Below are 26,462 nucleotides of genomic sequence, written 5' to 3'. Positions count from 1 at the left end.
TGTAAACATGCCTGGGATAAACATATATCCATTGTAAGATAAAATACAGGAAATAGTATAAGGGCAGACTAGATGGACCAGGAGGTCTTTTTCTGCCCTCAATCTTCTAGGTTTCTATAAAAGGAGCTTTTTTGATGGTTGATATGGAACCTGCCCTCTTTTTCCCACAAGACCAGGTAGAACGGGAAGATCTGAGATGGTGTTGACTCCCCTCTGCACAGCTGTGTATAGGCAGCCCCCCCTGTCCTTTGTGCTCTGCTTCCCTCCCCCAGGTGCGAGATCTGCGGCTTCCAGTGCCGACAACGAGCCTCCCTCAAGTACCACATGACCAAGCACAAGGCAGAGGCCGAGCTGGACTTTGCCTGCGACCAGTGTGGGAAACGCTTTGAGAAGGCCCACAACCTCAACGTCCACATGTCCATGGTGCACCCGCTGACCCAGACGCAGGAGAAAGCCAAGGGGACAGAGGCCAGGGCGCTGCTGGAGACGGTGGAGGGCCAGCCCATCAAGGAAGAAGCGAGCGCGCAGCAGGAGCCCACCTGAAAAGGCCCCGACTTTGCGGCTTTGCATCGACCGCCCGGGGCAGGAGGTGGGCTCTTCGGAAGAGGCCCCGGGAGAGGACTTCTGCTCGCCTGCCAAGAGCTTCTCTCCCTGGCGGGGACTGTCGCTCCCCCCCGCCCTGCCCTGCCCACTGACCATGGTCAAAAAAAAGGTATCCCGCCCGTTGTGAAGGTGCAAAGGGCTCCCAAGTCGCTGGGTCTCGGGAATGACGGAGGGTTGAGTCCAGGTGTTTTGCATTGAATTCCAAACCAGGCTCAAAACGAAAAACAGGACATTTGCAACCTAATTTTTACTGCCCACAAAAGTCATAATTATGCTTGTAATAAATTATTTACACAGTATGCCGGACAGATCCGGCTTCAAGGCACATACTCCATCTGTCCTTCCTTGGTTGGGGGGCATTGGGGGCGGGGAGGCTCCGGCCTTCAGCAAAGCAGGAGTCCTCCGCCTAGCAAATCCAACCCCCCTGTGCTGGCGAGGGCTGCCTGGAGTTCTGGGTCCAGATCCCCACAGAGGTCCAACACCTGGGAAAGAGGGAAAGGGGTGCTGAGGGGGCTCTGCCCTTGGAGCCGAATCCAGAGCAGAGCGGGTGGGGTGGGGGTGCTGCTCTCAAAGGCTCAGAGCCCCACACTTTCAGAGAAGAGCAGCCGGGGCTGCAAAACAGGCCGTCCTCCCTTAGGGGGAGGGGTGGAAAGTGGGGGGAAAGCTGCCTGTCCAGCCAGCCCGTCGGGTCTGCTCTGACTGACAGCGGCTCTGCAACCGGCTTTTGACTAGAGAAGGCTGAGACTACACCCGACCCCCTCAACTGACGCCTCTTCACCCCCAAACTGCCCTTGCAGACAGCGAGTCTGCCCCACTGCCCCAGAGGTGATGTGCAAAGAAGGGGGATTTGGGTGGGGTCCCTGTCTTCTGGGAGGGAAAGATGGGAACTGCCTCCCTGGCCCACACCCGTCCTTTGCAGGAGCCCAGGGGGCTGCTCTCTAGGTCTCCATCGCAGGGCTGCAGAGTGTGGGCGGGGGCTGCATCTGAAATCCCTGCAGCCCCAGGGAAATCTGTCGGGAGAAGTGGGCAAACGTTGTGTGGCCGAGCAGGGAGTGGGCTGACTCCTGGGCTCCTGGGCCTCTCGGGTGTCCGGAGCAGGCACTCACCTCCTGGAGGTTGGAGAAGCTCCCTGGGGGAGAACGAGGGATGGTCCGGAGCAGGAGTTGCCGCGCCTGCTGGATCAGCAGCAATGAGTCTCCCTGGAGAAGACGGGTCAAGCTCAGCCTTGTGAGAGGGTCGGGGCAGGAACTGGGGGGGCTGCAGCCGGACAAGGCGCTTCCTTCTCCGGCCACCCTGTGCCCCTGGCCCCATCTAAGCCCTTGCTCCCCAGAGAGGGGCCGGTTGCATCCCAGGGTGAACAGGACTGAATGGGTCACTCTTGTTCAGGCAGTTGCCTGGACTGCCCTCCCCAGAATGCTCGGCCCTTGGCCCCCTGGCTGGGAGTTGTGGGAGCGGCAATTCCAGCACATCCTTCCTGTGGAGGGAGGGGTCGGGGGGGCTTCCTAGCTTTTACAGTCTCTACCTTTTACAGAAGTGCTGTGATCCCCTCTTCTCATGCGTCTAAATGCGCAGCAGCACCACTCAGGCCCAGCTTGGGTGCTTCCCAGTTCCTGGATCGTGGCAACCCCCCACCCACCCATGCCCACCCCCCACTAGATGGGCCCTGGGGGCCAAGGGAGGGCCTGGGGGAGAAATGCTCACGAGATTGCAGGGCTGCAGGTTCTGCTCCTCCGTGAAGAGCCGGAGCAGTCGGGCGAACATGTCAACAGCCACAGGCAGGAACGCTGGGTCTCGCGCAAGAAGCTCCTCCCCCTCGAAGGCAACGAGCAGGCTGGGGGGCAGGGGTTGAGCAGGCAGCACACCCACCGCTCAGCAGCAGGAGAGAAAAGGTCGGGGGGGGGCCTTGGGGGGGCTGCGTGGGGCCAGGCCAGACCCTCGAGAGAAGCACAAAGGGGGCCTGGATCCTCCCAGGGATGAAGGAAGGTGAGCCAGGCAAAGGCTTCAGAAAGCCCCCCCCCCCCCGCCAGCCTCAGGGAGGCAATGCCCCCACCCCCACACAGTCAGGGTGAGGTCGGGGGTGACCCCTGGGGTGAAGAGCAAGGAGAGCCCTTTTTTCCTCTCTCTCGTAAGCAATGCCAGCAATTGCCTCGCCCGCTGCCCCCCTGCTCCCTGAGGGTCCCACCCCCTTGCACACCAAGAGCCCCTCCGGGCTTCACCTGTAGAAGGCCACCGGCAGCATCTCCAGGTGTTGGTCAGGCGCAGTGTCGTGCAGGGCCTCGTAAAGCTCAGAGCCTGCAGAGCCAGAAGGGAGAGGAAGGCCAGGGCTGGTCCTTCAGAGCCAGGCGGTCAGTCCTGCCCTGAAGCTGCCCCACACGGGATGCTCTCCGCACCTTTCCCCGATGGACAGAAGACAGCCAGCCAGCCCGGCCCTCCTGGCACCAAGCGCTGAAGCACCCTGGCACTCCATTCCAGAAGCTTCTGAGCATCATCCGGGCCTTCCTGGAAGGAAGAGATCAGGTCAAGAACGTCCCTGGCTCCGGATTCTGGCCACGGTGACCATCTGGCTTTAGACAAACCCCGGCCTGCCCTCTTCCCCGTCTACAAAGAGCCTCCTTCAAAGCAGCTGCCCCTCTGCCCTCCTCTCATGATGATGATGGACATTTACTTCTAACGCCCTTTTAGCACAGGGCCTGACAAGAGGCCACGTACAACTGATACAGACAGACTAACCCTTTGTGGGCAATATACACACTTAGCAAAACACACAGCTAATAAAAACCCACAAAAGCTTATGGAACCTTCCCAACCTCCCCAGGGTCTTCCCTCGTACTGACCCCCAGAAAAAAGGGGAGTGTTTTTCATGCCTTGCGAAAACAGTGGAAATTCTCTCAGGCAGCGACTGAACCTTCTCTTCCTCAGGTGCTGAAAAAGCGTGGGCATGCGCCACCCCCCATGTGCGAGCGCCCACACCCATAATTCAATGCCTGGAGAGGACGAGAACAGCTCCCCCTGCCCCCTGGAGGCTGGAAATGGGCCCTTTCCCAACTTCTGGGGGGGCCCATAGGCTCCTGCTTCGCCCTCCCCAGGCTCCAAAGGCCTCCCTGAAGCAGGGGAAGGGCAAAAAGGCCCCCACCCCCCTGGAAGCCAAAAACATCCTCCCAGAGCCTCTGCGAGCCACAAATCAGCTGGCCGGCACACGCTTGCACATTGGAGCTGAGCTAGGGCAACGGCTTGCATGGCACCTGGGGTCAGATCCCCTGTGGGCAGCCTCAAGACAGTTGACCCAGACGATGCCCGTTTGAAAGGATGGGTGTGGTGCTGTAGAGGCAGGTCCAAGGGAGGCTCCAGCACATGAACCTGCAGCTCTTTCAAGCCGTTCAGCTTTCACTTCAACCAGTCCTCGCCCCCCCCCTCCCCCCCCAACTAGCCAGTGTGGAAACAGGACTTGCCTGGGGATCCACTTTTGCCGAGATGAAGTCCATGACGGAGAAGAAGAGGACGTAGACCAGGAACTGCCAGTGCGAGAGCCGCAAAGAAAACCAACCACCATAGTGACCGCCTTGAAGTTGTAGCCCCCCAGTCCCTCCACCAGACCACGCGACGCAAGGTCAGGGCTCCCCCCCCTTCTCCCTCCCCCGGCAGCATTTGGCTGGAACTTCCCCGTGCCGAGACTTTCCTCCGGGCAGCTGGAAGAACTCACCGGCTCTGCTTTGGGCCCCAGCCTTCTCAGCACGTCCCCCTGTCCTTCGGGACCCACCTGCTGCTGGACAGTGAAGTGGAGGAAAGCAGCAGAGACCCAGGCCGCGTGGCAGGGCAGGGGAGCCGCTTCCGATGCAAGGCAGCTGGGAGGTGGAAGGCAGAGGGTCAGTGGGAGAGCCGCCCAGTCAATCCTAGACACTGACCGCTGGCGGCTCCATGGCCCTCAGCAGAAGCTGGGTTTCTGCTCTCCCGGAATCACAGGAAGGAACCTCTCAGATAGAAACATAGAAGATTGACGGCAGAAAAAGACCCCCTGGTCCATCTCGTCTGCCCTGATGCTATTTCCTGTATTTTATCTCTGGATGGATCTATGTTTTCCCCAGGCATGTTTACGTTCAGTTCCTGTGGATTGACCAACCATGTCTGCTGGAGGTTTGTTCCAAGCATCTACTCCTCTTCAGGAGGGGGTTGGCACCTCCTCCTGAAGGAAGAGGGAGGGAGGGAAAGCACCCTGGCCACCAGATCAGGCAGGGACAATGAGAACACTGCTTGAGCCTCTCAGAAACACCTCCTGTTCCTATGGGACCACGGGAAGAGCCAGCCGTAGCCGGAATCTAAGCCCCTTGGCCAGGCCTTTGCTGGGGCAGCAGACGAGAGCAACTCAGAGAAGGCCCCCCTCCCCCAGCTGCCCCCCGGACACAGCTCTTCGGACTCACCTCTGGAGGGAAGACCGCAAGTCCTTCAGGCTTTGCAGCCCCGGGGCCAAAGGAGAACCGAAGAGCCCCTTCCATTGCAAGGAAAGCACCGGCTCCAGTCTCGGCCACCATCGCTGGAGGGAGGCAACCAGCAGACTTCGTGTTGGAGCTTCCTGGAGGGTCCTCCGTCCAGGGGCCTCCCCCTCCCTCTCCTCACAGGGCGATGGCAACAGTGGCCCCCTTTCAAGCCTTTTGGGGCAGCCAAAGCAAACCAAGCCTTGCGGAGGTTTCATGTTGAAAGAGGCTCTGCATCACTGAAGCCTCTTTGAGACCAATTATAATGACGCATTCATCCTTCTCTCCAACCAAGCAGAGGAGGTGAGATTTGGGGGGCCTCTCCTTTTTTACATTGCTTTCTGAAAAGGCTGCCTCCAAATCCTCCACAAATGAACCCAGTCTACGAGGCCCCCGAGCCCCCAACCGGTGGAAGTGCCCCGAATTTGAGAAGGAGGATTGTGAGGAAAGGCCCCTTACCGCGGCAGAAGAGAGGAGGAGGGGACACCGGGCTTGGCACGAAGACAGCACGGCCGACACCTCTTGGCCAGGGTGGCTGCACTCCAAGCTGGTGCTGAGCAGGCCCTGAGAACAGCAGATCCCTCAGCGTGGGGGAACCCCAAGAGGAACAGCCAGCATCCTCACCCAGGTCATTTAAAAGACCTGGCTGCCTGGTTCCCAATGACTTGAAAGCCCCTCCCACCCCCCTTCTTCTCCAGGGCAGCCCCTCTCCAGCCGCTCAAGCCCTGGGCAAAGGGAGCAGGGGGAGAAGGTGGCGGCTCATCTCTCGGGGGGGGGGGGGGGTCTGCAGCCCAAGGACACCCCCGTTGCTGGGCAGTCAGGGGCAGCCGAGGCAAACCGTCACAGGGACCCCCCACAAGGAGAGAAATCATCTTCTTTACCCTGAAGAAATGGGCGGTGACGTCGTAGGGCAGAGCGCATCCCCTGGAGCAGCTGTTCCGCTACAAGGACATGGGAGGGAGAGCACAGGTGAGGGGGCTTCCCCAAGACACCAAGGCCGACCAGCGCCAAGGATGGAAGTGAATGGAGGGTTTTTACACTTGGATATTGCGTACTGTTTTTATTATGTTGTGAGCCACCCCGAGTCCTCAGAGGGGTCGCATGCAAATCCAATCAATCAATCAATCACTCATCCTCAAAGCTCCCACCCCCGGTCATGTGATCACCATCTCCAGCACCCGGCAACTGCCTCGCATTTACGACCGGTTGTGGTCAAGGAGGTCTCTGCAGTTGTCCAGAAAAGACCACTCACTGGATAGGCTGGATTCCGACTCATGGCCAAAATTCTGGACACAAGTCGAGGGCCACCTGCACTTCAGGGGCCTCAGGAGGGAGCAGCTGACGGCAGAGCCCGCAATGGATGTTGCTCCTGAAGCGCCTGCTTGACCCTCTTCTTAGCAAGCCTCCTGTGTCCAGAGGGAGCAGCCAGGGTTGCCTCAAACCACCTGCACCTCCCAGGCTGCGAAGGGGACGGCTTGGGCCAGGCCAAGATGGCTCTTCTATGACTTGTGGACTTCAACTCCCAGAATTCCTGAGCCCATGGTGCTAGCTTGGAAATTCTGGGAGTTGAAGTCCACATGTCACAGAAGAGCCATCTTGGCCTGCCCCTGGCTTGGGGGGTTCCCCAAGGACCTGCTGAGCTCCAGAGGGGGGGGGGGGTGTTTACACACCAGCTCCGTGTTTACGAAAGAGAAGAAGGCTTCACAGGCCACCACGGTCTCCTCTGCCCTCTCCTGCGTGGCCACAAGAACAGACGGAGGGAGGCTCAAGAGGACCCTGGGGAAACAAGAGGCTCCCTCAGGCAAAGTCCCACCCAGGCCTTCCTGCCCCCACCAGCCCCTAAGTGGCCCCTGCCTCCCCCCTGTCTGTTCACCTGGTTTGGGAGAGCAGCTCCTGCTGCCGGAATAGCCGGTCCCCCACGGCAGCCCCGGACCCCAGGGCCCCCAGCCTCCCCCGGAACAGCTGGAACAGGAAGTGCTCCCTCCCGCTGCGGCCTCTCCGGCGGTCCAGCTCCAGCTCCAGCACCAGCTCCTGAAACCAAGGCAAGCTCTGAAGGCCCCCCCCCCCTCTCCTATGCAGCCCCGGGAACGGAGGGCAGGGGGGAGAGCAGAGCCAGTCCCTGCCCACGCGTCCAGGCGACTCCTAGGGAGCCAAAGCCCCTCGACTTCAGCCTTCTGTCCCACAGGGGCCCCCCAATCGTCCGTGGGGATCTTGAGCAGAAAGAGAAGGCAAGACCCTCCCTGTCCCTTGACGCCCAAGAAATGGGGCCCAAGGGAAGCCTGCCTGCCTCCACCCACATAGAGGCATAGGCACTTGGACATTCGTTTCAATCACCACCATGGAAACACTTGGCATCCCTGGACCTCCTGGGCCAGCATCACGGGCTGAAGTACCACAACCCAGGAATGCTGGAAAAATAACATTGTTTGCATTGTTATGCAGGGAACTCTGCCGTCTCTGGAAGAGAAGGGGGGGGGGGAGGAAGGATGCCTGTTCCAAGCAGGCTGATGGAGCAGCTTGGCTGTCAGATGCCCCAATGCAGCCAGGAGGAATCCAAGCGTTGGGCCAGTGCGGCTGGACTGACAGGAGTTGGACATCCACCATGCCTGGGGAGGGGGGGAGTGTTTCTTTGCCGTCCCACATCTGCACAGAGGTTGGAGCCCCATGGCCAGCCGCTGCCTCTCTCCATGCAGGGGCACACCTGGGCCCCTCACGCACGCATAGCACAAGGGTTGGCAGCGCCAGGTGACACTAGCAGGCCCAGCCCTGCTGCCACGTGCCTGGCCCCTCCTGCTTGCACCCTGGCCACAGCTGAAGACACCCCCCCAAGCCCATGGAAAACACTCGCAGGGAAAGGACAGGGAATAAAAGGCGGCCCCCACAGCTGCCCCACCTGAAATCTGCAGAAGAGGTCAGGGTTCCCTCTTGCAGGCCTCAGAGAAGGACACCTGGGGTTCGATTGGAGGCCGCAGGTTTCCGAGTCTCCCCTAGAAGTCAAAGCCATGAAAAACCATATAAACCATCCGTGCAGAAGACAAAGCATAAGGCATTGTCCCTTGAATGGCAACAGATACAGACCGTCCATCGGTTACAGAAGGAGCTGTGTGTTAAAAGAAAACCCCACAGGGCAGCTCACCTTTGTAGGAAATCCAGAATGGCGTTGGTGAACAGGGCCCCCATCTCTCTCAGGCCCCCCCCACAGCCTCCAGCTGCAACAGGTCTCGGGAGATAGTGCTGGTACAAAGCCCAGGAATGGAACTCCTGCCTGCCGAGGGACCAAAAGCCCAGGGGTTTGTTTTGGGTTTTTTTGGGGGGGAGCACAAACACACAAGTGAGGAATTCAGGACAGAGGTGGTACTACATGTTAGTACTATATACACTACGAGTAAGCATGACTCTCTCAGATTCTCTTGGCTATTTCTGTTTTGTCTAATGTTACTATGCTGTAGTAAGAACTATGTTTTCAAATGATGGTTTATGTACTTGTAAGCTGGACAAGTAAGGTTTATAGTATGGTATATGTACTGAGAGTTACTAGAAACATAGAAGACTAACCTCATGGTCCATCTAGTCTGCCCTTATACTATTTCCTGTATTTTGTCTCAGGATGGATCTATGATTATCCCAGGCATGTTTACATTCAGTTCCTGTGGATTTACCAACCACGTCTGCTGGAAGTTTGTTCCAAGTATCTACTACTCTTTCAGTCAAATAATATTTTCCCATGTTGCTTCTGATTTCCCCCCCAACTAACTTCAGATTGTGTCCCCTTGTTCTTGGGTTCACTTTCCTATTAAAAACACTTCCCTCCTGAACCCTATTTAACCCTTTAACATATTTAAATGTTTCGATCATGTCCCCCCTTTTCCTTCTGTCCTCCAGACTAGACAGATGGAGTCCATGAAGTCTTTCCTGATACGTTTTATGCTTAAGACCTTCCACCATTCTTGTAGCCCGTCTTTGGACCCGTTCAATTTGATCAATATCTTTTTGTAGGTGAGGTCTCCAGAACTGGACACAGTATTATTCCAAATGGGGTCTCACCAGCATTCTATACAGTGGGATCACAATCTCCCTCTTCCTGCTTGTTATACCTCTAGCTATGCAGCCAAGCATCCTACTTGCTTTCCCTACTGCCCGACCACACTGCTCACCCATTTTGAGACTGTCAGAAATCACGACCCCTAAATCCTTCTGACTAAATCAGTTACTGACTGATTTCACTTTGTGTGACTAGGACTGTTCTTGACTAAGATATTTGACAAAGTAAACAATATTTTATACACTTAATGCATCAGGATTGTGTTACTGAATTACCTCTCGTTGTCAGAGAGCAGGTCTTGGTCGGGAAGGACCTGCAGCTCCATCCTCAACCACTCGGGGAGGGTCAGCTGGAAGAAGGGCGAAAGTACTCGAGGCCGAAGGGCATACGGTCAGCAGGGATGGGGGGGGGGGTCTCAACCCAAGACCCCTGCGAAATCTCACCACCCTCCCCCGCCAGTTGATGCTCAATAATAATAATAATAATAATAATAATAATTATTATTATTATTATTATTATTATTATTATTATTATTTATTAGACTTGTATGCCGCCCCTCTCTCCAAAGACTCCGAGGCTCAAGGCTCCCTGGGGGGCCCTTACCTGGAAGGCCCCCTCCCGCAGGAGTTCCTGGAAGCGGGCCTGCGTCCAGAGGCCGAGGGCAGCCTTTCTGTAGCAGGGTGGCGGAGAGGAGAGTGTCTTCCACGGAAAGGCAGCCGGCTCCCCTTCGCGGCCACTTCCTCGGGCCTCCAAGCAAAGCCGTGGCAGGACATACTGGAGCTGGGGAGCAGGAGGGGCCTTGGCTGACCTGAGAGGCCCTTCCTCCAAGGTGGGAGCTAGCCTTCGGAGGGGGCTGCCCTACCACTGAATTTGATTGACAGACTCGGTCCTCCATGTGACGGGACGAGGACCACCCTACCTGCATGCTAGCTCCACCCTTCTACGGAGAAGAGGCAGCTCCCGGTGGGGCCTGGACCCTCCACACGAGGAAACCCTCCTGAATTCTGCCTCCGTGGAGGGGGTCACTGAGAAAACCCCTCCAGTGCAAAGTGAGAATGGACGTTGCCACCACCAAGACACACACACACACACACACACGCTTCCTTTGCACCCAGTTTCTCCTCTTCAGCCAGTCAGGCAGCTGCAGAAACTGACTTGGTGGCACGGCCTGACTTGTTGATGCTGGGATACAAAAGCTCCTTGAAATGGGGAACAAGGCTGAGCTGATCAGGTGGCAGGCACCCTCAAACTCTGAGCTGCCCGTCATGCGGAACCTTGGACAATCCTCCGGGCAGGTCCTGCCAGCAGCAGGTCCCTGCACAGAATCCTCAGCAGGGGGGTGGGGTGGCATGAAAGAAGGTGGGATTGAATTTAGGGAAATTACCTTTTTCACGAACCCTGGGTGGAGCACGGAAGGAAGGTGCTCGTGGGGAAGGGCAGGGAACTTGCACAGGAAGTAGGAAATGGCGGCAGTGCAGAACCTGCAGGGGGGGAAGGGGGGGAGGGGAGGGTCATTTGTGGGACCAACTTCTCAGACGTCCATCCCCGTCTTCGCTGGAGGAACAATGTGGCCGCAGCTCTTTCTCGCCAGCTGCTACACCAGATGCAGCAACACTGAGAAAGAGACCAGCTCAAGGAACGGCACCAGGCAGTGTCCACTATTCCATTCCGCCCCTCTGGATCTAGCTAAGGCCACGGTCGTGGATGACGTCAGGCCAAACGGCTCAGCCATGGAGAAATATCGGGAGCTGAGGGAGCCAGTTGTGGCCCCAGTTGTGCTCATTTTTGCTTGACTCTGCCAGGCAGTGCGATCCGGTTTTTTAAAGCATGGTTTTCCCCTGACTTAAACATTTTAATACACTTTGGTTTTTGCTCCTGATTTATTCTGGGTTTTTTTCACCAATTCCCTGATAATTCCCTGTTTTCCAGGTTTGCTGGACACTCCGTATAAAACGCCTATTGCACTTGAGCCCTCACTCATCCCCAAGGGCTTGGTCCCCAGAGTGGACCGCTCCCTCCGCAAAAGGGGAAGGTTTAGGGCCCCGATGGAGAGGGGGGCTTACCGCAGGCAGAAGAGAGCCGACTCCCCACACCTGGGGGCCAACAAACAGTCCCACAGCCCAGCCAGAGGGAGGCCTGTGTGAAGAGCCACGCCAGGAACCGAGGGGGAGCAGAGGTCCACGGGGGGGAGCAGGGACTCGGCCTCGTTGAGATGGACCACGAAGGCGGCCAGGCCCAGCACAGCAGCGTCGCTCAGGGAAGGCCCCTGCAGACAGCAAAGGGGGAGATTGACAGGTCAAGGGTCCTCCAGGAGCCTCCTGCAAAAACCTCCACCCATCCCGGGTCCGGCAGAACCAACCTGGTGGCAGAGAAGTTGGCAGAGTCGGCTCAGCAAGGAGGTCAAGAGGGGCCGGTGCCCACAGATCATCTTCACGAAGAGGGAGGGCCAGGGGCCTTGCCTGCAGGGGACACAAAGCGGAGGAAGGCGGGAGGGGGTGTGCGTGTGAGTGTGTGAGTGTTCCCCCGCAGTCGCTGCAAAGAGGCCAGAGTCTGTTTTACCTCTCAGGGGGCAGGAAGAAAGAGGCGGCCAGGACACCCTGACAGAAGGACTCCAGCAGGAGGTCAACAGCCTGCAACACAGACACAGCCAGCTCACCCCTCTGACCCTTCCTCCTGGTGGGGCTCTGGGCCCTCCAAAGAAGGGAGAGGGAGGGGCCCCTTCCAGCCCCTCCCCTTCTGGCCACAGTCTCCCCTCCGCACCCCTTGATCTGCTGCAGCCACTTCAGGAGCCGAAAGGTCCAGCCGGGCCCTCCAGGTCAGGGATGCCGCTTCATCGTCATCGGTCAGGGACCCCAAAACCTCCATCAGCTTCCCAGAGATGACCGCCACCTGGGCTGGGACGGCTGCAAGACAGGAGAGCCCATCCCAGAAAAGGCAAAACTGTTTTTGACCAGCGGATGAAATTCTTTGCTGGCCTTAAGAGCTTCTCCTGCCACCTGCTTTGGACAAGCTGGGCTCAAGGGACGCCTTCACGTTGCCCGAGTGACCTCAACAGATCTGGGCTAGACTTGCGTTTAATCCGTACAGCAGAAACAGAGCAGGGACCGAGCCCGGCTGCCCCAGTGTCTGAGAGTCCCCCAGAGTTGCTCAGTTCCATGGGAGCGGAGGTTCTCACGGTGGGCAACGTCTGGGTGCCTGGACTTCCACTCCCAGAATCCCCCAGCCAGGCTGCTCCGCATCAGAGGCTCAGGGAAATCCTCCATCCGGGGGTCCAGCCCCCTTGACCTACCCCCGTGCTTGTCCGCGTCGGTGACGAGCAGCCTCAGCGCCTCCAGTTCGGCCTTTAGTCCCTCCAGGGGCTCCCTAGGGCCCCCCACCTCTCCTTCCGCCGGTCCCTCTGAGGGGCAGAGAAAAGAGCTTTGGGCCCTAGAGAAAACTGTGGGAGCCTTCTCAGATATGGGTTGGAGAGAGAGACAGAGAGAGGGGTTGGGGGAAGTTGGCAGCCTTGGCCCCCGGTAGCTGTTCCACGCAGAGAGGAAGCAGCCCTCACACCACACCCCCCCTGGAACTTCAAACTCACAATCTGAAGTATCAATAGTTAGTTAGTTAGTTAGTTAGCTAGTTAGTTAGCTAGTTAGTTAGTTAGTTAGCTAGCTAGCTAGCTAGCTAGTTAGTTAGTTAGTTAGTTAGTTTATGGGATTTGTATGCTGCCCTTCTCCAAAGACTCGGAGCAGCTTTACAACATATAATAAAAAACAATAAAATACAAGGGCAAATCCAATTAATTAAACTAGATAACTAACCTAAAATCCCCAATATTTTAAAATCCAATCGTACATATTCAGACCTGAGCCATACATAACATTCATCAGCCACGGGGCCTACGATCCAATTGGCCCAAGCCTGGCTGCGGCCTCTCACTTCTCCCATCACCTGCAGAGTACGACTGGAGGGTCAGCCAACTCGGAGCCCCCGAAGGCTCCCGGCCCTGAAGCCCTTTGATGGCTCAGGGACAGAGGCCCCCTGGCAGGCCTTGCCCCACCTCTCTGCCGAAAGGGTCCAGGCCTGGGCCCACCTCCGCCAAGTCACAGCAGGAGAACCGGAAGAAGGGGCTTCCATGCACACAGAGCCCAGGGAAGGAGTTCCGCAGGGGGCTCACCTCGCCAGGGCTTCCTTTGAGCACCTTCGCATCCTTCCAGGTAAGCGGCGTAGGCATTCGGAGGGATTTTTTCAGCCCTGGTTTGGGAGACACAATTGTTTTTCCTCCTCCAACGCTCAGTGACTTTGCTCTCTCCCCCCCTCTGTTCCCCAGGCTCTTTCCTCTAGAATGCAGCCGAGACGGCAGGCAGACAATCGCGGGCGCCTGGTGGCACCTTCACCCTCTGGATGCCGGACGGGAGAGAGAGAACCAGTGGAGGCTCTTCCCAAGCAGCCTCTGATTACGACCCTCTCCAAGAAGGGCAGCAATACACAAAGTAGGTCTTACTCCTAGAGTATCCTACTGACTAAAGAGGGGAATGATGAAAAGGAGGCAGGTGCTGAGCCCCCACCCAAAAAGCTCTTACTTAGCACGAGAAACCTGCTCCTATGATCCTGGGTGACGTGGCCAAGGGAAAGGAAATGCCAAAAGAAAGTAATAACCCCTTCTCAGCTATTTTTGAAAGAAAGCGATGGCCACAGTATTTCTAACTAGGGAAGCAACAAAACCACACCAACCCTGGGCAGAGAATTGATATCAAAGGCTCTGGTTAGCAGACCCCCTTGCGGGCTGAGAAGAAACGCCCGTCACCCCAAGTGAAAGCTAAGATCAAAAGGCAGAGTAACATTACGGGGGACTGGTTAGGTTGCTCTAGGCACAAAGCAGAGCGCATCGCCATACAGGAAAAGCCAACGTCAGATCATGAAAGAGCTGAGACCCAAGGGCCTTTGTCCGCCAAGGCTGCTTCCCTACCTCTTCAGAGCTTCTATCAAGGCCACGCGGGGGTCGGGGGCTTCAGGAAGCTGCAGAGACCATCATAGAAAAAAGCCAGCGTGAATCCCCCATTGGAAAGTTAAAACATATTGTAGGCATTTTTTATCCTCAAGGTAATTGGAGAGAATTGCCCAGCACTCTGAACAAAAGAAGGTCCAAAGATTCCACTGGACACGAAAACTCACCACTCGCGGGACAAGCAAAGCCGGGAGGAAGCGGGAGACGTAATAGGACCGTCTGAAAATACTGGGAGAGAAAAGCGGGCAACACATCCAGGAGTAAAACGAGGGGCTGTGACTGGAAGGGTGACTCTCTCCCACCCCTTCAGCCCCAGAGGGTCTCCCAGCAGGACCTGCTTCAGGGCCCCTCCCTGGAGGCCCCTCTGCCTGCAGCTGCCCACCCCCTGCCCCCTGACCTGGCCTCCATCACGCTGGCTGGGATCTTGCCAGTATTCCGGAATATCTGCGTGGCCTTCTCAACATCCTGAAGAGCTTGGTGGGATGGCTGCATCACACACACACACACAACGCCACACAAAGGAGAACACCACCCGGTTTGCACAACTGCCCAGGGAGAGAAGAGCCTGGCTGGGCAGGGTGAGCGCTGGGCAGCAGGGAGGGGATGGCCAAAGCGCCAAGGGGGATCAGGCCGCTCGAGGCCCATCGGCTCCGGCCCACGGCTCAGGCCCAGCCCTCCAGGGGGCCGCACACCCCAGCCGCCTGCCCCATCTCAGCTGCCTGGACAGTTTGCGGTGGGGTCTCGTAGCCTCCCTGGCCCGTTTTGCGGTTGAAATCTGCCCCCACCAGAGGTTACCATGACAACAAGCGGCCCCATTTACTGGGCCAGAATCTGAGTCCATACCTGGGCGTCTTCCTTGGCGGAAGAGAGACTCTCATAGAGGCCCATGTCTTCGATCGACACCTGGGGAGACAGGCAGAGAGAGCTGGGGAGGGGGGGGGCAGCACGGAAGGAAGGGGGGGCTCCTACCACCCTCCGCCATCTCTCTCCCAGCGAGGGGGGGGCACCTTGAGATCTGCCAGGCGGGTTTTGGCCAAGGCGATGTAGTCCAGCAGGAGGGGCCGGTACTTGCTGGGCACAAACGGCGGGTGCAGGAGGTGGACCTGGAGAGGTTCCGGCCAGGTGAGGCAGAAAGCAGAAATGCCCCCCCCACACACACACACACAACACACACACTCCAGGTGCACCAAAGCAGGTCTCTGAGCTGCACGTGGGGGGAGGAGGCACCTTTGACCTACCCCCTACACCCCCCCCCCCCCAGGGCCCTGGTCTTTTTCTTTTGGGGGTGGGAAGCTCCAGGAGTTGCCGAGGGTGGGGAGCAAGGGGGCTTTTCCCAGAGGTGACAGATGTGCCCCTGTTTTGCCCCTCCTCCTTTGCGGTGCCTCCTGGGCAGAAATGGGCCGACTGGGGCTCTGGCTGCTTCGACAGCATCCTCCGAGGCAGCACCGACTTGGCTTCCACTCCCATAATCCCCAGCCAGCCTGGCCTATGGGCAACGGTTCAACATGCCCAGAGGGAAGCAGCCCCAGCAAACCTCCAAGCCCACCCCGGGGGGGACTGGGGGGCAAAAGCGGGGCCCACCTTCAGGTACTGGGGGGCTTCGAAGGGCACCAGCTGCGAGAGGAACTGAAAGAAGAAGACCAGGGACTTCTTGCTGCTCCCATGGAGGCGGCTGCCGTTCCCAAAGGTCAGCTGGAAGCAGAGAGCAGTGCCTGGAGCCCAGCCGGCCACCACCCCACCCTCCTTCCCTCCCTCCGATGTCCAGCACCACTGCCTGGGACCCTCCGCAGCCCCACGGACCAAGCAGCCTTGCTAAGCTGGTTCTGTGGCATGTGGCCTTTCCACTAACCGTCCCCCGGGCGTAGCTGGACCGAGGCCTTGGGACGCCTGGAAGAAGGCCGGGTCACGAGGCTGCAGCTTGGCTCCTCCTGGGCAGCCTCCTTTCGCTGCCCTCCTCCCCAGGGAGACCCCCGTCCCCGTCCCAGCCAGGAGACCCCTCGGGGCTCTCACCTTGAACCATTCTGCGTACGGGGGGAATAAGGCCGGGCCTTCCAAGGCTGCTTGCCGGACAATTAAGAACGCAGTGATCAAGCTCTCCAAATCGTAGTCCGCAAAGGCCCTTCTCAAGAGACCACCCAGGAGGCCTAGGAGACACGGAGGAGTCTCGAACTCGCTACCCGGCTGTGGTTAGGGAAACTTGACTCCTGGAGCCCCAGTTCGAGGCCAAATCGCCTCCTGGCCCAGTTTTCACGGTCTCCCAAGGCCCAGGCGCTACCTGTCACCAGCTGCTCTGCTCGGGAGTGGCAGACCAGGAGGGTGGAGACACACGAGAGGACGTGGTGCCAGTTGACTTCGCTGGTCTCCAGCACCTGCTGCAACCGTTGGGTCACTTCCTCCGGCTGGAACGCCACGAAGACCTGGAATGGGGCGGAATTTCTATGCCCCCCTTCTCAACCGACTCGGGAACTGCTTTCAATGGGGGGAAGCTGAGTCCCAACTGCCCCCAAGGGACCCTTCTGCCCAGGGGTGAGGGGTTCTTAAGACATCCCCTTGGGGGTTGGGAACTTTTCATCTTCCCCAAGGACAACTCTGGTTCTCCCTCCCACCCCGCCCGGCCATCCAGGAAGGCCCTTTCCCTGTCCCTGCCCCCTCCCACCCCTGAGAGCCTCCACTGGCCCTGCCAGCCTCTTGGCAGAGAGAGAGAGAGAGAGAACTGGTGGGGCACTTGTGGGCTTTCCTGCCCTTCTGGGCCAGAGAACCAGTTCTGCAGTCATTGGAAGGGAACCGGGTCGCATGGTGGCACCTTAGAGTGAAAACTGGTAAAGCGCAGGCTGGCTGATAAAGCCGCGTTCACAGGGCAGGAGCACCTACCTGGCGGTATAAGGTAGTAAGCAGCGAGCTGGTCCTGGCAAAGCTCCATTCCCTCTGCAGACGGAGGGCCTCCGAGACTGCTCCGAGAGAGGGAGGGGAGGGCAGGGGAGGGGGCGCTGGTTTCACAGAGCCTCTTCCCTGGCTTGTGCCTGGCAAAATAGGCAGGGCCTCCCCCCCCCCCCCCCCGGGTCACTGCAGGATCCGAGTCCCAGAGACCGAGAGACTCTGGGAAAGGAGACCTCAGACCAGACCTATCCATGGTTGCCCGAGTGCCATCACCAACTTCCAGGGGAGCCTGTGGCCGTGTCCTGCCCTGCCCTGCCCCACTCCAGCCCAGCAACAAATCCTCTGCCTTACACAATGGAAAAAAGGATCGGAACCCAAAATGCAAACTTGGTGGAAATGAACTTGCAGACGCCCCTCACTCTGCCAAAGACCTTGGGGGACTCGTATCCCGTGACCTCAGTGCCAGAGCCCACTGTGAGAACATTGCCAAAAAAGCACTAAGAGCTGTTCATCTAATTTTACGTAGCTTCTTCTCCAAAAACACTGAACTTCTAACCCGAGTTTCCAAAACGTTTGTCAGACCAATTCTAGAATACAGCTCACCTGTATGGAACCCGCATTGCATATCAAACATCAGTACAACCGAGAGAGTCCAGAAATATTTCACAAGAAGAGTCCTTCACTCCTCCTCCCACAACAAGACACCTTCCTCCATCAGACCTGAAATACTGCGATTAGGCAACTTACAACTACGTCGCCTCCGATCTGATCTAACAGTAGTTCATAAAATCATACACCAAATGTCCTTCCTGTTAGCAACCTTCAACTGCAACAACACATGGGCACGTAACAGATGCAAACGTAACACAAACCACTCCAAACTAGATTGCAGAAAATATGACTTCAGCATCAATGCCTGGAACACATCACCTGACTCTGTGGCTTCTTCCCCAAACCCCAAAATCTTTAACCTCGGAGTTGACCTCTCCCTTTTTCTGAGAGGTGGGTGAGGGGCGTGCATAAGCGCACCATTGTGCCTGCCGTCCCTGTCCTACTGTCTTTTCTCATTATTTACTACTTACGTTATGCTTATACAAACTACAATCTTTTACTCATTTGACAAAATAAATAAACAAACAAATAAACAAACAGCCGCTGAATGGAGAGACCGACCGTCCCAGCGCTGGACATTAACACATTAACTACTAACAGCTGAGGAGTAAAAGGTGCCTTCTGCCTTTGTCCTCACTTGAAGCACCCACTTGACCGAGCCACCAATGAATTTGTCCCTCAGCTAAGAGGAGGAAGGAGACTCTGCAGGCAGCCGGGTTCCACCCACCCACTTGGGCCCTGTGAACCCCTCCGTTCGGCCTTCCAAGACACACCAGGCAGAGGTGCTGGCAGGAACCTGGGGCCTTATGGGGGGGGGCAGGGGGGGCTGGTCCAGAGCCCGCTGGGTGATTCCTAATGGCTGCAGGGAGTCCTGCAAAAGACCTCCGTCCCCCAGCCATTCCAAGCACCCCTGGCCCCCTTCTGGGCATCCTACCTGTCAGGTGAGGGTTGTGGGTAAGCACGCGGGTGAAGATGTGCCCAAAGAGGGGCTGCAGAGACTCTGGGGGAGCCGCTCCTTGGAAGCCCACCAGGCTGTGTACTTGGAGCCTGTACACAGAAGGAGAAAATGAGTGAGCAGCCCTGAGAATTACGGCTAATTGCTCCCGTTCTTTCAGTAAGTAGGCATAAATATTTATTTTCTGATTATTGCCCAAGCGCTTGGCAAAAAACACAAAAACATGCCATTATTAGTAAATATCACAGCACAATTCAGTGGGCAAAACTTTGGCCCGGCAGAGCTCTGCTGCTGGAAAGAGGAGTTCCGTTTTAAGAGCCTCACGCTGCTTCGTACACAGGCACAGAAGCCACTTGGGAGAGACACACAGGGGTCTCTTGCAGAGCTCAGAAGGGCTCTTCCCTCGGGTGGCGGCTCTCCGGTCCTCCCCCGTCCAGCCCTAACCTCCGGGAGGAGTCAGATCCTTACCAGCACCTCACTGCCTTTCCTGCGGGGGAAGCCCTGCCCTGCTCCTCCTCAGCGACAGCGTCCAGCACCCCTGGAGAGAAGAGGAGGGAGTGCAACGTTAACCCCCAACGTTCCCAGTTGTGCAGTGCGAAGTGAGGGTGGGGGTGGATGGAAGCCCAGTTCACAGCTGGACGGTCTGAAAATTCCAGACTGTGGATTTGCACACCAAGGGGCGTGGTAAGAGTTCAAGCTGTTTGTGTGGTGGTCCTGTCCTGCGAGTGACTCCCACAAGCCTCTCTCTCTAAAGGAGGGGCTACGCTCTTGACCCACTGCTGCAGCCATCACTTACAGGCCAACATCCTCTCCAGCACAGCACAGCAGACCTGGGGGGGCGGGGGGGAGGAGAGAAGGCAAAGTCAAAGGCAGCATTTTAGTCTTTCATTTATGCTTTTCCTCCTCTGAGATTTCAAAGCCACACACCCAAAGAGCCCTCCCTCTTGTGGGTGTTTTTTTAAATTCATTGACAGGAAACCTGCTCTAGCCTCACTTCAGAAACTTTCTTCGTTTCCAACCTCTTTTCAGACTCAGGTGTTCTGGGAAATCCATTTTGAAGCAGCACCAGCGCCAAGTCTAGGGATTCGAAAGGAAGCCTGGGTCAGAGGTCATCCCCTGGGCCAGCCGGGCGAGGCAAGAACAGATGCAGGAAAGATGGGAAAAGGACTCGGGCAAGAGACTGTGAAATAACGCTCAGTGGGGGCCCAGTTTGCTTTAATAAATCTTCACCCATGAAGCAGCCAGTGTTCCCTCTAATTTTTTTTTGGGGGGGGCGGAAAAGTATAGTGTCTGAGCGGCAGTCCCTTTGGGACTGGGCGGCACAGAAATAATAAATAAACAAATAAACAAATAAATAAATAAATACATACATACATACATACATACATACATACATACATACATACATACATACATACATACATAAATAAACAATCAAACAAATAAAAAGCCCACCCTGTTTTGCCTCAGAGAATTTCAAAATAAAATACTGTACTGTGTGTCTATAACAGTGGGCTCATAACAGGGCAACTCTATCAATATCAAAATGCCACTTAAATAGTTGAGCTAGTTTCAAACTAGATTTTGATTTTCTTTCTCTCTTCCTTACTCACATTCTTTTTCTTTCTCTTTTCCTTCCTCTCTTTTTTCTATCTGTTTCTCTCTCTTCCTCTCTCTCTCCTTCCCTCTCACTCTTTCCCTCTCGGCTTCTGGGCAGGTTTGGAAAACTCTGAGTTGATGGTGATTTTTAAGTGAGCGATTGCTCACTGCTCAGCTTAGAGGGAACTATGGAAGCAGCAGCCACAGATATGGAAACTCCATAAAACATTTCTCATCTTTTCCTGCCCCGTTTTGTGCTTGGCTTTTGCTATCATTACTCTAAACATAAAGCATTCTATATTTATTTGTATGTTATGACTTTTAATTAAGAAAAAATAGAAAAAAGGAGCAAAACACAAAGAGGGGACTCATTTACACAGAATAGGTTTAAAAAGTTGTATGAATGTTTTAGAAATAAAGACAAACTTGAATATTTGCATTAGACAAGTAGACATACAACTGTAACTATTGTTGCGATGTTTCACATTTGTTTTTCCTTTGCCATATTTCTCTCACCCTTTCCCTTGAGCCCTTGTTGTGTGTGTGTGTGTGTGTGTGTGTTTCCTTCTCTTTGGCAACTGTGTGTCTCTTCAGTTTATTCTAAAGTCTGCCAGAAGCCAAAGTAGGTGGAAGCTGCACAGCGTCCTGGCTGTTTGTTAAACAAAACCAAGTGTTGAATGCTGCATACAAGGGTGGGTTCTGGATTCTTTTGTTGCTGGTTCACACAGGGTTGTGCCACGTGTGCCCACAGCAATCAAAAAATAGCTTCTGCACAAGCAGATAGGTTGACATCAAAATTAAATAAAGAAGACTCAGAATATTACAAAACCTGGAACTCATTTTATAAATGGTAGAAACAAGGAAGGAACAAAATTAGTGTATAATTATGAATTAGATATAAAAGTAAGAAGGATAATGTTAGTCAAATAATAACCTGTTAAAGATGGATAATAAACTATTTGATTTGTATTAATTGAGATATTGTAATATTGATTGACACAAGGCGGTTAAAATGTATATAAATTAAATAACCAGAACTAATTTTTCTTTTTCTGTATCACCATCTGTAATAGCCGTAAAAATGACTATGGAGATAACGTGTTTAATGGACGAGAATATTTTAAGTTGAATATCTTTCTGTGTGTGTGTGTGTGTGTGTGTGTGTGTGTGTGTGTGTGTGTACAGTATATATCTGTGCCCTTGTGTGTTTGTATGTTAAGTTTATGGTTTTTTTCTATATTGTTTTTGTTAATGTATATATTTCAATAAAAATATTTTTTTTAAACACCAGAAAATAACATGCGCAGAAGCAAAATCCAAGATGGCGGCACCCACGGAGACACGGTCAGGACTCGCTCCACGACATCACGGCTGAATTACTGACGGTTCTAAAGAACTGGTCAGAACCAGTAGGAACCCACTTCTGGTTTAATAGTGCAAACTGACGTCACAGAAGAAGACTTCAGCTCAGCCACCAGCTGCAAGGCTGAGATTCGCAGGCCTGGACCTTTTCCTAGCCACCAGCCCCCTACGCCCCTCGTGCTGGCCCTGCCTTGCCTGTGAGAAGGTTCCGGCCAATCTCCGCGTCCATTTCTTCCATCTGATGGCACAGGAGGCAAAGGTTGCTGGACAACCAATCCACCAGTGCAGCAACCTCCAGATTCCTGAGAAGACAGAAGCGTCGGCACCATTTGCCTTTTCCAAATAAATTTCTCCCCTCCAGACATTCCACTCCCACAGGAGGGGTCTCCAAGCTGTGGACTTCCGCTCCCAGAATGCTTTGTCCAGCATGCGTTCAACTCTGGCAGTTGAAGTCCACAAGTCTTAGAGTTTGGAGAGGCCTGGACTCGAAGGACAAAATGTCCCATGAAGTCTGAAATTTTAAGTTCAGAACAGAGAAAGTCCCTTTACATCAGGCCTTCACGTGCAGTTGTTGTTCCCACCGGATAAACTGCTCCTGGATGTGGAGGCTTTCTTCAGCGTTACCCAAACCAACTGGCAGCTGTTCCCCACAAAGTAACACTGCAAATCATGCTCAGTGCGCATCTCTCTTCAAGGGGAGGAACCGGCTTCCACAAACAAGTCTACATGCTGACAGACGGCACCAGGCAAATAGTCAGGCCTCTACCTACCTCTCCAGTAACACTTCCAAGCGAACAATGTTCTCTCTGTGCAGGTGCCAGGCAACTTCCAGAACAGGTGGGCGCTGGGGGGAAATAGCACTAAAGTCATTTCAATGCAGAGACGCCAGCAACCCCACAACGTGCCTCCACCCAAAAGCCACCCAGGTAATTCACTCTGGAAATAGGAGCTGCCCTGCCCTCTCCACCCACTCACTTTCCCCAAGAGGGGAGCAGCTCAGAAAGGGGGGGGAAAGGGGGCATCATTGAAGCATGTGGGTTCAGTGCTTCCCTCTCCCTCTGAGCCCTCACGGCCTTACCTGCATTTTCCACATTTCTTCAGCAAAAACAGAATGACAGAAAGCATTGTACGTTAATAATTCCTTCAAGGACTGGAACAAACAAAACAACTTCTTCTGCAAATAAAAAGAATAAAATAAAACGGAGTGATTTGATCAGATTTTTAGTCTGTTGCCCACCACAATACACCTGTTTATAGGTAACTCTTAGTAATTAAGTAATTGTAGTAATTTCTTATAATTATTTAGTAATTATATGCTTTGGGAGTCCTCAGAGAGGGGCTGCATATAAATCCAATCAATCAATCAATCAATCTACATTCTTATTTGGTGAACTAGACATAGGTGTCTAGTTCACAGTGTAGCCAATGTATATGGCTTGGCATTGTTTTTGAAGAATTAATGAGCCAATTCTAAAAAATATTATAACCTTTAAATCCTGAATGACAATGCACCTTTGGAAAATTAACTAGCCTTTTAAAACAAGTACTTAAAGTGAAACTATTTTCTGCATATAAATCAATCTTCTACTAGTTTGCCATTCTCAGAATTCCCCGTGGCTGTTTCAGGACCACTGACCACCACTTCCTCTTTAGCAAGGCCTGAGCAACCTGAGCCTGCTTCCCTCCCCCCTGCCATACATGGAACAGGCATGTTTCCCCTTACTCTGTGTTCTGCACTCAATAGCGTGGTCTGGTCAGACTCCATACAGATCTTCTCAGTAAGGTTGGCTGCCATTCTGGCCGATAAGATTCCTGCTGGAATGCCCAGCACAGAGGCCTCACCCCTCAAGGCTGTGACTGCAGCAGAAGAGAAGAAACTCCAGTCAGACCTTCTAGTTTCCGGTCACAATTCAAAGTGTTGGTTATTCTATTTATTTATTTATTTTATTATTTAGATTTGTATGCCGCCCCTCTCCGCAGACCTTTAAAGCCCTACATGGCATTGAACCACAGTATCTCCAGAACCGCCTGTTACCGCACGAATCCCAGCAACCGATAAGGTCCCACAGAGTTGGCCTTCTCCAGGGCCCGTTGACTAAACAATGCCGTTTCACGGGCCCCAGGGGAAGAGCCTTGCCTGTGGCGGCCCCAGCTCTCTGGAATCAACTCCACCCCGGAGATTAGAACTGCCCCCACCCTCCTTGTCTTTCGTAAATTACTCAAGGCCCAGGCATAGGGGAACTTCCCCAGCCTTTAATATTCTGTGTTTGATATGTATGCGTTGTTTGGTTTTAAATGATGGGGTTTTAGATGAGATTAGGTTTATTGGATTTATATGCCGCCCCTCTCCGCAAACTCGGGGCGGCTCACAACAATAAAAAACAGTACATAATAATAAATCCAATGCCCACCAATCTAATTACAATTTAAAATTAATAAATTCATAAAACAATCCCAATGTATATAAAACAGACACACAGTCAATCAATCAAATGGCAAAACAACATGGGCAAGGGGGAGATGTTTAGTTCCCCCATGCCTGACGGCAGAGGTGGGTTTTAAGGAGTTTACGAAAGGCAGGGAGGGTGGGGGCAATCCTAATCTCAGGGGGGAGCTGGTTCCAGAGGGTCGGGGCCCCCACAGAGAAGGCTCTTCCCCTGGGTCCCGCCAGACGGCATTGTTTGGTCGACGGGACCCGAAGAAGGCCGACTCTGTGGGACCTAACCGGTCGCTGGGATTCGTGCGGCAGGAGGCGGTCCCGAAGATATTCTGGTCCGGTGCCATGAAGGGCTTTATAGGTCATAACCAACACTTTGAATTGTGACCGGAAACTGATCGGCAACCAATGCAGACTGCGGAGTGTTGGAGTGATATGGGCATACTTAGAGAAGCCCATAATTGCTCTCGCAGCTGCATTCTGCACGATCTGAAGTTTCCGAACACTTTTCAAAGGTATTTATATGTTTTCTCTTTTAATATTAGATTTGTTCCACTGTAACATTGTTCTTATTATTGTTGTGAGCTGCCCCGAGTCTTCGGAGAGGGGCGGCATACAAATCTAATAAATTATTGTTGTTGTTGTTGTTGTTGTTGTTATTATTATTATTATTATTATTATTATTATTATTATTATTATTATATATCACCCTAAATTGTAACTGGGAATAGCACAACATGATGAGGTTGAACAGATATCAAAGAAGAAAAATCCCAATTGTTGGCAGACACATTGAAAGAGTTCTGTCTCAGGTGAGGAATGCTTGAATCCTGGAAACCTATACCTGAATGTCTCAACATTCTTATTAAATTTAGCCATTCTCTCTGGAAAAAAATACATTCTATTTCACCCACCTACAAATTGTTCTGGGACTGACATTTCACTTCCGCCCCTGCTCAAGTTACTGGGAAGTGTGGTCTTGCCATGTTCTGAACTTCCACTCTGTTAAAAAAGAGAGAGAGAAAAGGGCAATTGTCTTGAGGGTAGAGCACATCAAATCCTTTGGTCTTTAATGGCCTTTTCCAGACACAACATGAGACTTTACTTATTCATCAAATACGTCAGGGTCCCCAAAGGAACACAGCATTCTCTGAGATGGAGATAGCTTCCCAGTAGGCTTAAAAGGAACAGGGAAATAACTCACACCGCATTTTTTAAAACGTGCAGCCATGTATATTAATGTTCTGCAGCTTGATAAATAAGCTCACCATAGAAGCTAAAGATGCTAAAGTATCTGGTGGTCAGTCTAGATTTTTGTCCCTGCCAAAGGACCTTTCAGCAGCGTAATTGTTTAAAAATCCCAGAGCACTATTAACCCACTATGAAAACAAGGCCACCATCCTAAAAAGAGACGTAAGCACTACTGAAATGTAAACCAATATTGCCTTAACTAAATTATTATCTAAATCCTGCACTGTTGTGTTTTTAACTGTTTTACAGTTTCAAATATTCTACTGAATGTTCTCATTATCATTGATATCACAGCTTCCAGAATGCTTCAAATGGTGACCACTTGCTGTTTACCCCGCCCCCCCAACTCTTTTTAACAATGAACAAGTCTATGACGGCCACGTCTCAATCTCAGCAATTTTAGCCTTTTAGAAGGTTGAGTTTTCACTCCTGGAATGGCCAATCCATACAGCTGGCTGGGGAAACCCACCGTCTTTAAAGCCCCAAGATCATGAATGTCCCAACACTGGAAGGTTTTAAGCAGATGTTGGATAACCATTTGTCTGAAGTAGTGTAGGGTTTCCTGCCTAAGCAGCGGGTTGGACTAGAAGACCTCCAAGGTCCCTTCCAACTCTGTTTTTTTTAAATATATACATATTATTATTAAGATTGCAGAATGTAGGTCAGAGGAGAAATTCAGGTGGTTCTGGAGAGCCGGTAGCAGAGATTGTGAGCCGTTCAGAGAAGCGGCCCATTCCACCTCTGGCTGCCCCAGGGGAGGGCAGGGGGGCTCAGCAGCACTCTTCCCCTGCCAGGCCCACAGACCCCTGCCCCCCCCCCCCAGGCGGGGCTGCCCGCTCACCTCCAGCAGGAGCTGGTCCAGCCTCTGGTGCCGCCTGCAGATGCCCAGGGCCGCTTCCCGCAGCTCCTGCTGGGTGGGGGCTCCTTCCGGCCTCTGCTTCTTGCACCTCCCCGCTAAGAACAGAGACAAAAAGTCCGTTATGACCCTTTCCCTCTCCTGTTAACTGAGGGGCTTCTGGACCTCCCGGAACGCGGCTCCCACTTCACGTCCCTCGCGGGGGGGGCGCTGCCTCCTGGAGCATGTGCAGAGCGCAAGCCCCACCCTCCGGGGCGGCCCGAGCCTATCGCCAAGGGTCTCTGGGCATGTACAGAGCGCTCCCGCCGCCGCCGCCGCTCCCCCTCCTACCCAGAAGGGCCGAAAGGGCCCGGCCGGCCATTCTCCCAGAGTGACGCCTCCCGTCAGACAACTAGCGCGCCCTACGTTC

At 54.0% G+C, this 26,462-nt stretch overlaps 2 protein-coding genes across 5 annotated transcripts in view; one reads left to right on the top strand and one right to left on the bottom strand.

The window, feature by feature from the left end:
- Window positions 1–928, top strand: part of ZNF276 (zinc finger protein 276) — a 7,621-nt gene extending 6,693 nt beyond the window's left edge. For all 3 annotated transcript variants that reach the window (XM_070761757.1, XM_070761755.1, XM_070761758.1), the window contains one exon: window positions 273–928. In XM_070761757.1, coding sequence (XP_070617858.1) covers window positions 273–543 — 271 coding nt within the window. In that variant the 3' untranslated portion in view covers window positions 544–928. The remainder of the gene's footprint in view (window positions 1–272) is intronic.
- FANCA (FA complementation group A) lies at window positions 836–26,462 on the bottom strand. 2 transcript variants are annotated; one of them, XM_070761748.1, is made up of 44 exons: window positions 26,384–26,462; window positions 26,039–26,151; window positions 24,861–24,948; window positions 23,233–23,366; window positions 22,588–22,683; window positions 22,280–22,353; window positions 21,705–21,811; window positions 19,543–19,625; window positions 19,345–19,378; window positions 19,017–19,086; window positions 18,528–18,640; window positions 16,976–17,052; window positions 16,380–16,521; window positions 16,115–16,248; window positions 15,686–15,796; window positions 15,112–15,207; window positions 14,948–15,007; window positions 14,502–14,590; window positions 14,272–14,332; window positions 14,066–14,115; window positions 13,274–13,350; window positions 12,404–12,511; window positions 11,875–12,017; window positions 11,674–11,744; window positions 11,474–11,573; window positions 11,178–11,380; window positions 10,499–10,595; window positions 9,718–9,894; window positions 9,390–9,463; window positions 8,209–8,337; window positions 7,966–8,059; window positions 7,407–7,529; window positions 6,946–7,103; window positions 6,743–6,848; window positions 5,954–6,013; window positions 5,532–5,636; window positions 5,019–5,131; window positions 4,304–4,445; window positions 4,053–4,115; window positions 2,994–3,102; window positions 2,820–2,895; window positions 2,305–2,434; window positions 1,710–1,802; window positions 836–1,085 (listed from the first exon to the last, which is right to left on the bottom strand). In XM_070761748.1, the coding sequence occupies exons 1-44, from the start codon at window positions 26,412–26,414 to the stop codon at window positions 987–989; spliced, it is 4,413 nt and encodes a 1,470-aa protein (XP_070617849.1). In that variant the 5' UTR covers window positions 26,415–26,462; the 3' UTR covers window positions 836–986. The 2 variants fall into 2 exon arrangements, with proteins under 2 accessions (XP_070617849.1, XP_070617850.1); XM_070761749.1 differs by lacking the exon at window positions 7,407–7,529.

The sequence above is a fragment of the Erythrolamprus reginae genome, chromosome 9 (assembly GCF_031021105.1).
Source record: "Erythrolamprus reginae isolate rEryReg1 chromosome 9, rEryReg1.hap1, whole genome shotgun sequence".
Classification (NCBI taxonomy): Eukaryota; Metazoa; Chordata; class Lepidosauria; order Squamata; family Dipsadidae; genus Erythrolamprus; species Erythrolamprus reginae.
This window is presented reverse-complemented; position numbering and strand designations above follow the sequence as displayed.

Excerpts from the sequence above, each read along its gene's own strand:
- FANCA (XM_070761748.1), bottom strand. The coding sequence starts at position 26,414 with ATGGCCGGCCGGGCCCTTTCGGCCCTTCTGG. Across the intron at positions 22,354-22,587 it reads AAGAAATGTGGAAAATGCAG|CGCCCACCTGTTCTGGAAGT; the intron begins GTAAGGCCGTGA and ends ATTTCCCCCCAG. Across the intron at positions 15,008-15,111 it reads CCCGCCTGGCAGATCTCAAG|GTGTCGATCGAAGACATGGG; the intron begins GTGCCCCCCCCT and ends CTGTCTCCCCAG.